We start from the raw sequence: 12,348 nt of genomic DNA on the forward strand, positions 1-12,348 counted from the left end.
CTGAAAACAAATCCCCCCCTGACTTTATTTCGGTTTCCCAGGGTATTTGTTGTAAAAGTCCCGCACTAGGTCCGGCGCTCTTATGTGGGTTTTGCTTACCCATTCGCTGTGGGACTTGGGAAAATGTTTCCATTGCACTAGGAGCTGGACCTGCCCCTTGTGCCTCCTGGCATCCAGTATCTGGTTGATCTTGAAATGCTGCTCCCCACCGACCATGATGGGTGGTGGCACCCCCTCTGCCTTGTGCCAGGCGTTCCCCGGCTGGTGCAGCTTTAGTAGGCTGCAGTGGAACACCGGGTGGATCTTCCCGAGGCTTTTCGGGAGCGTCAGCCTGACGGTTACTGGATTGATGACCTCTGCAATGGGGAACGGCCCCACAAACCTCGGGCAGAGTTTCTTCGATGTCTGGTGTGTCTTTAGGTTTTTGGTTGACAAATACACCTGGTCCCCCACTTTCCACTGCCCCTCGGGGAGTCTCTTGCGGTCCGCGTGTTTTTTGTAGTCGGCTTTGGCTCTTTGCAATGCCGCATGCGCCGCTCCCTGGGTGGCATCGATTTGGGCGAACCAGGCGTCCAGGGAGTTGATTTGGGATTCTGGCTGAGGCAACTCTGGCATGGGGACGAAGTCTCTCCCAGTGGCTACTTTGAATGGAGAAAAGCCGGTACTTTTGTGGACGGCGTTATTGTATGCTACTTCCGCGAATGGCAGTAGCTCCACCCAATCGTCCTGTTGGTGTCCCATGTAGCAGCGCAGGTACTGTTCGAGCCCCCCGTTCAGGCGTTCCGTGGCTCCGTCCGTCTGCGGGTGCACCACGGAGGAAAGGGCTTGCTTCGTCCCCACCCGCTTCAGGAACTCCCTACAGAACCGCGCGATGAAGTTGCCGCCCCGATCGCTGACGACCCGCCGGGGCATGCCGTGCAGCCGGTAAACATGCTGCATGAACAGCCTTGCCAACCTCTCTGCCATGGGGACTCGCCAGCATGCTACAAAGTGCGCTTGTTTGGAGAATAAGTCCATAACCACCCAAATGGCGGTCTTCCCCTTACTCTCCGGGAGCTCTACTATGAAGTCTATGGCGATCTCTTGCCATGGGCCGTCGGGGTCTGCTACCGACTGGAGTAACCCCCTAGGCTTGCCTTTGGCCCCTTTCGCTGTCGCACACACCGGGCAACCCCCCGAGTATGCCTCCACGTCCTTCTGAAGTGTTGGCCACCAGAACTGCCACTGAATTAAGTGGAGCGTCTTCACGAAGCCGTAATGCCCCGTGTTCCGGCTGTCGTGGGCTCTTTCCATGACCCCCCGTCGGCACCCCTCAGGCATGTACAACTTCCCTTCATGCCACCACAAACCCTCTTGGCTGGTTAGCACTTCTCAGTTTTGCTTGAGCCAAGCATCCCGCTCCGCCCCCTCCGCAAACCCTTGCTTTACCTCAGGCGCCGCGTCCCATCGCTCCCCCTTGGTCTGGCTCCGGGTCACCGCCTTTGCAGCCAGCCTGCTGGCAGGGATGATGGAGTCCATGATCTCCTCTCGTAGGCTGGCGTGCTGGAGCATGCGAGACAACCCGTCTGCTAGGAAGTTGCGCTTCCCGGGGATGTGTTTTAGGGTGAACCTGAACCTCCCGAAGTATTGGGACCACCGCGCCTGTTTGGGGGATAGCTTACGCAGGGCCTTCAGGGCCTCGAGGTTCTTGTGGTCCGTCCACACCTCGAATGGTTTGGCTGCCCCCTCCAATAGATGCCTCCACGTGGCTAGCGCCCACTTGACCATGTACGCCTCTTTCTCCCACACCATCCACCTTCTCTCTGTCTCCGTGAATTTGCGGGAGGCGTAGGCGCATGGGTGGATGGCCCCCTCCGGGCTGGGCTGGAGCAGGACTGCCCCCGTTGCCACGTCTGACGCATCTACTTGTATGATAAACCGCTGATCTGGGTTGGGATGGCGCAGGATCAGCTCCGCTGTGAACCGCAGTTTTAGCTCCTCAAATGCCCCCTGGCATTCCGCAGTTCACGCGAGTGCCATGCTGGGCTTGGGGGGCTTTCTGCTGCCCTTGGTTTTTAGTAAGTCTGTCAGGGGAAGGGCGATTTGGGCGAAGTTCAGGATGAACTGTCTGTAGAAGTTCGCAAACCCCAAGAAGCTTTGAAGTTGCCTCCGGGTTTGCGGCGCTTCCCAGCCCAGAACATCTTTTACTTTCGCCGGGTCCATCTCAATTCCCTGACTGGATATCCGGTAGCCGAGGTAGTCCAGCTGCTCCCGATGAAACTCACATTTTGATAGCTTCGCGTACAGCTGCGCCTTCAGCAGTCTCTGGAGCACCGTGCGCACCAGGCTCAAGTGCTCCGCCAGGGTTTTGGTGTAGATGAGGATGTCGTCCAGGTAGACCAGGACGCCCCGGTAGAGTAGGTCGTGCAACAACTCAGTCCTGGCTTTATGTAAGGTTTGCCCCATTCGACAGAGAAACTCCCGTGACACGTGTGGTTCACAAAAGAGGGTTACTTATGCGTAACGTAGCAGTCACAAGCAAAGCCAGGACTGGCTTGGTACAATTGCATCACTCGTTATATTCCCCCCTTCCCGCGCTTTTTCCGCCCCGCGATCGCATTACTGCTGCGGATTATCGGCCCCCCAATAATCCCTCTTAATTGTCCATGATGGCAGGTTCGGTCAGGGTCCATTGTCCTTGATTGACAGTCCCCCCCCGGCTTGGGTTGGTCCCCCCCCTGTTACGTGCAAGCCCGAGGGTTCTGTGTTGCGCGGCGATCTTGTTTCGCTGCCTGCGGCCCCGTTCATTGTTGGCTCGCGCCGTTATCAGTGTAGAGTTAAAACTTCCGCTGCGGTTTTCCTGTTTGGCTGGGCGCAGGTGGCCCATTAATTAGCGGCGCTTTCAGTTCCTCTTCCCCTCGCTAGCTGCCGCCGGTGGGGTTCGCGTGGTCTGGCTGCGAGCTTCCCCGAAGCCCCGTGCTGACTGAACCTGACACAATGCATCATTAGGAGACTTGAAAGAACATGTTATAGATACATCATCATGAAGAAAATCTATCTATGGTTATGATCTTGGTCAACATGAGCCAATTATACTGATTTGGGTAATTGCTGGGGGAGATAATTACTTCTGAGTTTTAATCATCCTGAATTACTATCAGTAAAATAAATAAATAAATAAATAAATAAATAAATAAATAAATAAATAAAATAAACCTGTTTTCTCTGCTTCTGACTACATTTGAAACTACCAGCTATGTTTGGAAAATCATAGTCTCATGCTTCCCAGGGGAAAAAAAATGGTAACATTGGAACCTCATGTGAAGCCTTCACCTTGACTGGATTCAGAAAGGTCATACTAATTCCTGAAAGCAAAACAAAAGTCTCCCTGAATTTTGAAGAGGTACTTCTCATTACACATACAAACTTGCATATACATTCATATATACACAGTGTAGGAGTTACCACATTTAGCGCCGAATGAAACTCTCACAAAACACAGGTTCAGCAAAAGAAGTTTACTCGGGTGTAATGCAGGTAGATACAAACAAAGCCAGGGTTGGCTTGGCACAGATTACATAGCATTTTATAGGTTTCCCGTTCCAGCACTTCTCCCCATTGCCTGGGTTACTGATTGTCCGCGGTATTCTCCCCCTCACCTAAATGGCAGATTCAGCCTGTTTCTTTGTCCCCCTTGATTGCTGTCCTTTGTTTATGGGGTTCTTGTGTTCGTTGGGCTTTACTTCTGCAGGCTAAGCCGGGAATTCTTGATTGCTCGCTGATCGCTGCGCTTCTGAGCCACTGCAGTTTGCTTTGCCTGGGGCACTTGAGGGAATTATATCCTCCATAAATAATACTTTGACAGAAATAACAACTTCTATATGTTTCCTGTAGACAGCAGTCTTTCAATTTTTTTTTTCTGAGAATAAGAAAGATCATGTGATGTACTAATTCCTCTTTAAGAGTTGCTCCCTGTGATTGAGCTCAGGCCTGAAAACAATGATGAAGCATTTTGGCAAAAATATGCATCCCACTAATGCAGCACTGGAGGACAGGATGGAGAAGACCTCCACAGCTACCATGGCTTTTCCTCTCGTGCTCAGATAGGCTGGAAAAAAGGAGACCCACACACTGCAGAAGGCCAACATGCTGAAGGTGATGAACTTGGCTTCATTAAAGCTGTCAGGCAATTTACGGGCAAGAAAGGCCACAATAAAGCTGGCGATGGCCAAGATCCCCATGTAGCCCAAGACACAGTAGAAGCAGGAGGATGAGCCCTCATTGCACTGCAAAATCATTTCTTCAGCTTCTGAGTCCATGTCTAACTCGGGGAATGGGGGCGACGTTGACAACCAAAGAGCACAAATACATACTTGGACAAGAGAGCAGGAAAGGACTGTAGAAAAGGCCAATCTTTTCCCCACCCATTTCTTCATTGGAGATCCTGGTTTAGTGGCCATGAAAGCAACCACCACAGTGATGGTTTTGGCCAGGACACTAGAGATGGCCACTGAGAAGGTGATGCCAAAAGTCGATTGTCGGAGAAGGCAGGTCACTTGGCCAGGTTGGCTGAGGAAGAAGAAAGAAGAGAGGAAACAGAGCAGAAGAAAGACAAGAAGGGTGTAGGTGAGGGCGCGGTTGTTGGCTTTAACAATGGGAGTATTCCTGTGCTTAATAAAAGTTCCAAGTAGCCAGGAGGTCAAGAAGCAGAAAGAAAAAGCAGTTGAGGCTAACCCAATTCCTAATGTTTCTTCAAAAGTTAGAAAGACCACTGGTTTCAGGATACATCCTTTCTTTTCTTTATTTGGATAATGATCTTCTGAACATTCAAAACAGTCATCCATATCTGGAAGAAAAGTCAAGGAATTTGTCATCTATGCATTCTACATTTTGGAAAATTACTTTCTGAGTGAGTGCCAGTTGTTATTCATTCTGAGCTCTCTCCACTGTTTAGCAGTTTAATCATGTTGATATGAAAATGCAGTTTTTCCTCAATGGTATCATTTAGGATTGGCATAAAGAAAGTACAAAGGGAAGGGAAATTATTCTTTGAAATGCAGCCCTTTCTAAAAAGTTCAAATGTGTTACAATATGGACAATTTGGACTTTTCCCATTTTTCCTAAACATGGAGGTGAAAACTGTGATGATTGATATAAAACTTTAGTAACAGAAGCAGATGTACTGACTCTGAAGTGCAAACCAAGATAATTCATTTAAACTCTTTTAGGTTAATGCCTTTCTATAGGGCATGTAAACTAAGGAAAGATCAGTATTTTTATTTTGAAAAGAAATGGAGTAGGGGTCAAAGAAGCAAAAATAATCTTCTAATGTTAGTGTCACAATAAGGCATGTATATTACTGGAATCTGTATTTTATTCTGACTTTTATTATGTTTCTGTGTTCTATGTGGATTACATTAGTCAATTTTATAAGCACCCACTTTTTGTTGCTTTGATGGTAGAATATCTGATCCATTCACAAAATTTCCTGTTTCTGCTGAAGCTTACACTTACTTTCAGGTTTTCATGGAAGGTAAGGCCCGGAATATAGCAGATTAAGTGGAAAAAATGTCTACATTTATTCACAGCTACATTGACCTGAGCCAATTAAAAGGTTGGTTCTTGAGTGTTACACTATCATTTGTAAAACATATCATTGTTGGTTTAAGTTTTAATTAGAACTTCAACTTGATTCTTCTTAATTCTATATGCTCTATAAAATAGGAGATTAGAGGTTCTCAAATTATACTGTAATTTCGGCAGAAAAGAAAAAGGAAATATAAAAAAAGAGTTTTGTATTATGCCAATGCCCACTGACTCAAACGATTACATATACACACACACACACACACGCACGCACACACACACACACACACACACACACACATATATATATATATATATATATATATATATATATATAAGAGAGAGAGAGAGAGAGAGAGAGAGAGAGAGATTGTAAAAAAGAAAACAGTTTGTCCTTGTCTTTTTCCAGCACACTTTTTCTTTAATTCCCAGCCTGCTCTACAAATACAGTATTGTCTGGCTGCTCATCTCCCATCCAAATACTTATTAAGTCAGATATTCCTCAGGTAGAGTTTTGATTAGTTTGTTGTCATCACAAGTTATGAAGGTCAGATCATAAAGTAAGAGACAGCAATATACAATTTTTTTTAAAAAAAAATATTTACTATATCCTGAGTTTACAAAAATTCATGGTATTTTGTTCACTGAGTGAACAATCTGAGTGAACAATCTTTTGGTGTTCTTTCTAATCTTTGGAAAGAACACCAAAAACAAATGAGGTTGAAAATGTGAAACATATATAAATAGATATGGATCATGTGATCATATAAGACCTATGGCTCAATGCATATATATATTGTGTCTGTACAGGAAACACTACCTTCAGGAATCTTATGGAAAAATTGTGACACCTGAACCACAGATTGGGATCCACAGGTATAGAATTGAATATTCACCGTGAAGAACTAGTACAATTAGTAATTACACGCATCCTAAAATCGTGTATTACAGTTTGCTTAAGTCTGTGGAATGAAAAATTGGTGGAATATCTAACCTACCATTTTGATCTGAGATCTTCCCTTCTGGGCACGGAAGACAGTCATAGCAACAGAATTCTTTTCCTTCAGCCCCCTTTTTCCAGTATCCAGGGGAACAATGGTCATTACACAGAGAAAGTGGAAGAACCTGGTCATAGACATGAAAGGTTTTGCAAAGGGAGATTTTTTAAACAGTTCCTAATTCTTCCCTTTATGGGGGCAAAGAATTCTTTGCTTCCCAAAGAGATAATGCATTTTATCTAGTTGGATTTATATTATACCTTAAAAAGATATTGAAATTACAAGGATGTGCAAAAACGCATGCTTGAAGAATGGCAGGGTGAGTAATGTGCATTATAAGAATGTTATGTAAACATTGCAAATTTGGTGATTTCATATGGAATTCCAAGCCAAATATGAAAAACTGGCTTTTTTATTATAATGTCATTTTGTCAATTTGGTAAATGCCCCTTCATGGTAAATCTTTGTACAGTATATGCCATTTTTTTCTTTCAAAAAGAGAATTAGATTCTACACAGACTGTGTTCAACATGTTTTAATAGACAAAGTAATCTTCATGGGATCATAATGGACATGATATAGTGCTTTCAATGAGTCTATACCTGGTTAAAAGCTGGGTGCCAGACAATCAAGTTTTCATCAATGAATAATTCTTTCCCTTTTGGAGCACTGGGATCTAACTTTCCAAGTCTAACTTTCTGAAGGGATCTGTTTGGAAAAGTGATCAAGTTGATGAGGTCGAACCCAACTGTTCCTTCCCACTTCTCATTCAGGAAGACTCTCTCTCCAGCTGAATTGTTAAAGGAAATGCCTTGGAGAAATGGATGGAGCTACTTGAAAGAGAATGAAATAGTGGAAGTTGAAAGGAAAATAATGGGAAATGGACCAGTATATTTATGTTTCATTCATTCATTTTTCCCATTCCTATAACAAATATCGAACAATGCCCCCTAAAAAATTGATCATATATTACATATATATTCTATGGAAGTGTACAGATCTGTTCTAGTATGAATTTGATGTGATTTCCAGGAAAGATAGTAAATGATGTCAATAAACAAAAGCAAAATGAAAACAGGATTCTGAAATGACTTATGTTCCTGGATGGATGGGTGGATGGATGGATGGATGGATGGATGGATGGATGGATGGATGGATGGATAGATAGATAGATAGATAGATAGATAGATAGATAGATAGATAGATAGATAGATAGATAGATAGATAGATAGATGAGAGAGGGAGACAGAGGTGATAGATATTCTTTCAAAAATAGGGTTGTTCCAAAGTGTTGAGGCCACAGCTGAGGGGGACATGTGTCAGTCTATTCGTCTTGAACCTGACAGGGACACAATGCTCAGCCTGAAATATTCATTAGCCAAGCAGAAGTCTCTTGGAGAATTGCTGATTAATGGACAGGACAATGGAAATTTAGGTAAGTGATTGTATAAAGTGATACTTCATCTTAGCTGTCTCTTACTATGCAAGCTATGATGCTTACTTACATAAATCATACTGACATCTAAATCGTGATTTATATAGTAGCTTCACAATGTCCATACATAACTTTATTCCACTGGCAGAAAATATTGGTGCAAAGGGTAGTTGTACACTAAACTGCTCATTGAAATAAAATAAATGTCCAATGCAGAGGAAATACCTGCCAAGCCTGCAGATCTGCAAAGTCAGTTTTTTTACCCATCATCCTTTTTTTCTTACTGAACCCCAACATGAGTAGTGTATGCAAAGTGTGAGCCACACCATAAACAGCATTGTAGATACTGTAGCTTTGGCCAGTCATTTCCATTTCAAACAAAGGCCCAGGAAGATCCTCCAGCTTCCTCTCTCCAGTGCACTGCCTACTGGGCATTTGTTGGAACTCTGGTTTTGGAAATGAACAATCAAAGGATTGTTCCCAAACATCCTGCAGAAACCCATCTCTGGAGCCTGAATAAGGGTTTATGCTCTGAAGAAATTCTTTGAACCCTACAACGGCTCGTGAATGAACAGTAAAGGAAATAGCCCCATGGTACATGTTGAGATCCAATGCAATTTGAAGGGCTGGTAGTATGAAATCAATCTGGCTAGTCATGATCCACACCTTTCTGAATAATGAAGTTTGCTTGTTTTTAAGATCTAATAAAAACATGACAGCTCTGAGCCACATGATTGTCCCTGAATCTCCATAGACAAGAAATGTATTTGCTTTGCTATTCATCAGATTAATAGAAATTCTTGTGACTGTGTCATAAAGTTCTCTGTAGTCTTCGAAGTGGACTAGTGGTGAAAGTCTTTGTATGAACGATGAGCAGATTCTGTTCTGTAAAAGTAAGGGTTGCATTTTCTGTAAGAAATGTTCTTCATTGTTGTTATCAACAGCAAAAATCCCAATCCATGTCCACCTGAAATGATGAAGCAGTTGGATAATCCCAATGTACTGATGGTCCTCATTGGGGACCATGAAATAAAGTGATGATAGTTTATTCTTCTGAAATTCCTCTTGGACTAATGAGCCATATGTCAGCTAAAAGAAAGTGGAGTATTATTCTCTTGAGTTCTTACATCAAACCTGACTTTTTGTGATGTAGTTTTCATGTAAAAACTATATAGGGAAGGAATTTTTTTCCTGGATTTTTTTCAAAATATTAATATTGAATGGAATTTCTAGGAATTATTTCAAACACATATAATAGTTAAAATGTTTTAATGGGAGCAGGGAACACTACATTCAAATCTTCCATCAGGTATGGAATGTCAATGGATACTCTGGAATAGTCACTTCTATGATTGGCATTGGAGTTTCAGAAAAGTGCATTAAGGACACTACCTTAAACTCTGCAGAAAGTTTTAATAGAAATCTAATCCTAATATACAGTACTCATTAATTATGTCATAACAACAACAAGCTGCAGAATTTTTTCTCTTCCACCCGTGCATGCTTACTTGTGGAATCTTGTAGAAATCTACAATTTCTGCTATATAAAATGATGTATCCGAACCTAATCCTCCAATGATGGCCATGAGATTTTTCTGAATGTCACATTTGTAGTTGGGGACAAATGTCTTGGATTTGAAGAGAAGATCCAGAGTGGTGCGGTAGGTCATCCTTGGGTTGTAGTAGCTGTCATAGATGTGGAACCCGAGAGTGATGTTACGTAAGACCTGGCGGTTCATGTTGATCTCCTGCACAGCAAATACCAAGGCAAGGACATGCTGGTAGAATTTTGGGATTACTCTGTAAATACATTAAGCACATACTTTACAAAAATAATTTTGCTGATGCATCCAGTGTGGTCATTCTTTGTAACTGATTAACAGAAATTTTAATCTCTATTTTGAGTATAATTTTGTAAACAGACAAAATATACTTTGCACACAATATTTTCTTTCACATTTTTCTAGGAAATTGCTCATCACAGGGGATATTATGCTAATGTCTAAAGTTTTAACTGCAGTGTTCATTTTAAACTAGACTGGGATGGCAGCAAATGTTCTGTTTATTCTTTTCTCTTTTGATTTCAATTTCTAGGAAATTTACTGAATTCGAAAGAATTTCAGATTTATGGTGAGATTCTCTCTAACCCTAGAGAGTTTTGCTCCTCTCCATCTTTTCAGTTCTGAAGGAACATCCCACCAGTATTCCTCATTCTAAGCTCCTCAGAGTCAACCTCTGTGATTTGTGTCCAGTATAAGTGGCAACAGACAGAAATGATAAGGTACATTTACTCTATCACAAACTTTCCCTATCTATTTTGTAAAAATAGTATGCCAATAGATTTAGCTAAACTCTCATCTTTATTTATGTTTTATGAAGAAGAGTAGTGTAGACTTAGCACTCTTCTTTTGATAATCATATTTTCCCAAATGTACTTTCTTACAAGAAATCCAATAATGAAACATAAAGAAAATTCCATCTTCTTTCACCATTAGAAAACTTTCAAAACGCAAACAACTCTTACCGTTTCATATACAACTCTACATTTTCTATGCAAACAGTTATTAATCATATAAGCAATTCTTTGGGGGGGGGGTAAGGTCACATGATTCAAAGAAAGTGCCTTACATTGGTGAATCATAAAGATTTAGAAAAGGATGCTGTTCGAATGGAAGTTCATAAAAATGGTAAGCCAGGTGAGACACCATCCCACCAATGACAAGGTCACCTGGCTGGTACCACTCATGAGGGACAGGGAAGGCATCACTTGCAGGACAGCTCAGAGTAGCTCTTTTGTTCACCAGGAACACCAGGAGCAGCAACATCATGGCTCTCTGCTTATAAAGACAAGATCTGGGTCTATCATTCAAAGACAGGATCTGGCAGATGAGACAGGAGGGAGAGAACTTGTGGAGATCAACCTCACAGAGTCAGCATTCCCCCTTCCTGCCTCTCTGTGGCTCTAGAAATATTTATATAGATTGTTTTTGACTTCCTAGACCCTTCTGCACAGAACCTTTGCTGTTTTGGCCTACTAGAATAATAGAGTGATTTCAGTAATTCATCAGGGACATAACTATGATTGAACCATTGGCAACCTGGCAATTTTTCTTCTTATAAGTGATCAACATCTCTCTCTATTTTGGGTGACATAATATGTGACTGATGTTTAATTTGTTTTCAAAATACCTGGAAAAATAGAATTGGGAACATGGAGACTACAAAATTGCCCTAATTTGAGAAATCAGGACCAATGTTTAATTTTATCAAAGGATCAGGGAACACTATCTCCCTGTAAAATTGTTGGGGATGTGGTCAAAAATCCAGTGTTTGGTAGAGATTGGGTGGTTTGGTGTGAAAATCCTTTAGAAACTAGCAAAAAGAGAAAGTGGAAACAGAAAATTATTGATCCCCAAAGGGAAAAATAAGAAACTCATATCTGTGCTGCTCCAGCATCTATAAGTTGATTAAAAAAAAAAAAATCTATCTATCTATCTATCTATCTGTCTGTCTGTCTGTCTGTCTGTCTGTCTGTCTGTCTATCTATCTATCTATCTATCTATCTATCATCATCATCATCATCATCATCATCATCATCATCATCATCATCTCTCTCTCTCTGTCTCTCTGTCTCTCTCTCTGTCTCTCTCTGTCTCTCTCGCTCTCTATCTATCTATCTATCTATCTATCTATCTATCTATCTATCTATCTATCTATCTATCTATCTATCTATCTATCTATCATCTATTATCTATTATCCTGCAGAAACCTGTGTCTGTAGCCTGAATAAGGTTTTATGGTTTGAAGAAATTCCTTGAACCCTACAACTGCTCTTGAATGAATGGTAAAGGAAATAGCCCTATGGAACATCTGGAGATGTTCATGATCCACACCGTTCTAAATAATGTAGTTTGCTTGTTTTCAGGATCTGCTATAAACGTGACAGCTCTGAGCCCCATGATTGTCAAAGATTCTCCATAGACAAGAAATGTATTTGTTTTGCCCTTCATCAAATTAATAGATATTCTTGAGATTGTGTCATAAGGTTCTGTGAGGTCTTCCATGTGGCATAGTGGTGAAAGCCTTTTTATGAACAATAAGCATACTCCATTCCATGAAATTAAGGGCTGGATTTTCTGTAAGAAATGTTCTCCATTGTTGTTATCAACAGCAAAAATCCGAATCCATGTCCACCTGAGATAATAAAGCAGTTTTATTAAATACAGAGATACCCCCATAATTAAAGCCAATAACCGGGAACTTTCCTATATTCTCCTTATTTCACTTCTGCTTTGCTTCATCTGTTCTCTGCTCTTCCTTTGACAACCTGGAGAAATGACCAGCCTTCTG

The 12,348-nt window shown here is 42.0% G+C and overlaps 1 protein-coding gene across 1 annotated transcript; it reads right to left on the reverse strand.

Annotated features, from left to right (window-relative positions):
- Nucleotides 1-3,926: 3,926 nt before the first annotated feature.
- On the reverse strand, nt 3,927-9,737 carry LOC148215382 (vomeronasal type-2 receptor 26-like). Its single transcript, XM_088143652.1, has 3 exons — nt 9,507-9,737; nt 6,564-6,690; nt 3,927-4,825 (listed from the first exon to the last, which is right to left on the reverse strand). Exons 1-3 carry the CDS (start codon nt 9,735-9,737, stop codon nt 3,927-3,929), a joined length of 1,257 nt encoding a protein of 418 aa, XP_087999778.1.
- Between the last annotated feature and the right edge of the window lie 2,611 nt (nt 9,738-12,348).

The sequence above is a fragment of the Python bivittatus genome, unplaced genomic scaffold (genome assembly GCF_059951505.1).
Source record: "Python bivittatus isolate LINGU-HERP-01145 unplaced genomic scaffold, Pbiv_v1 ctg000360_np1212, whole genome shotgun sequence".
Lineage (NCBI taxonomy): Eukaryota > Metazoa > Chordata > Lepidosauria > Squamata > Pythonidae > Python > Python bivittatus.

What these genes read in the sequence shown, in the direction of transcription:
- LOC148215382 (XM_088143652.1), bottom strand. Translation starts at nt 9,737, where the DNA reads ATGAACCGCCAGGTCTTACGTAACATCACTCTCGGGTTCCACATCTAT. An exon ending in ATTTCTACAAGATTCCACAA is followed by an intron (nt 6,691 to 9,506) that starts GTAAGCATGCAC and finishes GTCTATGACCAG; the next exon opens with GTTCTTCCACTTTCTCTGTG. An exon ending in GAAGATCTCAGATCAAAATG is followed by an intron (nt 4,826 to 6,563) that starts GTAGGTTAGATA and finishes CTTTTCTTCCAG; the next exon opens with ATATGGATGACTGTTTTGAA.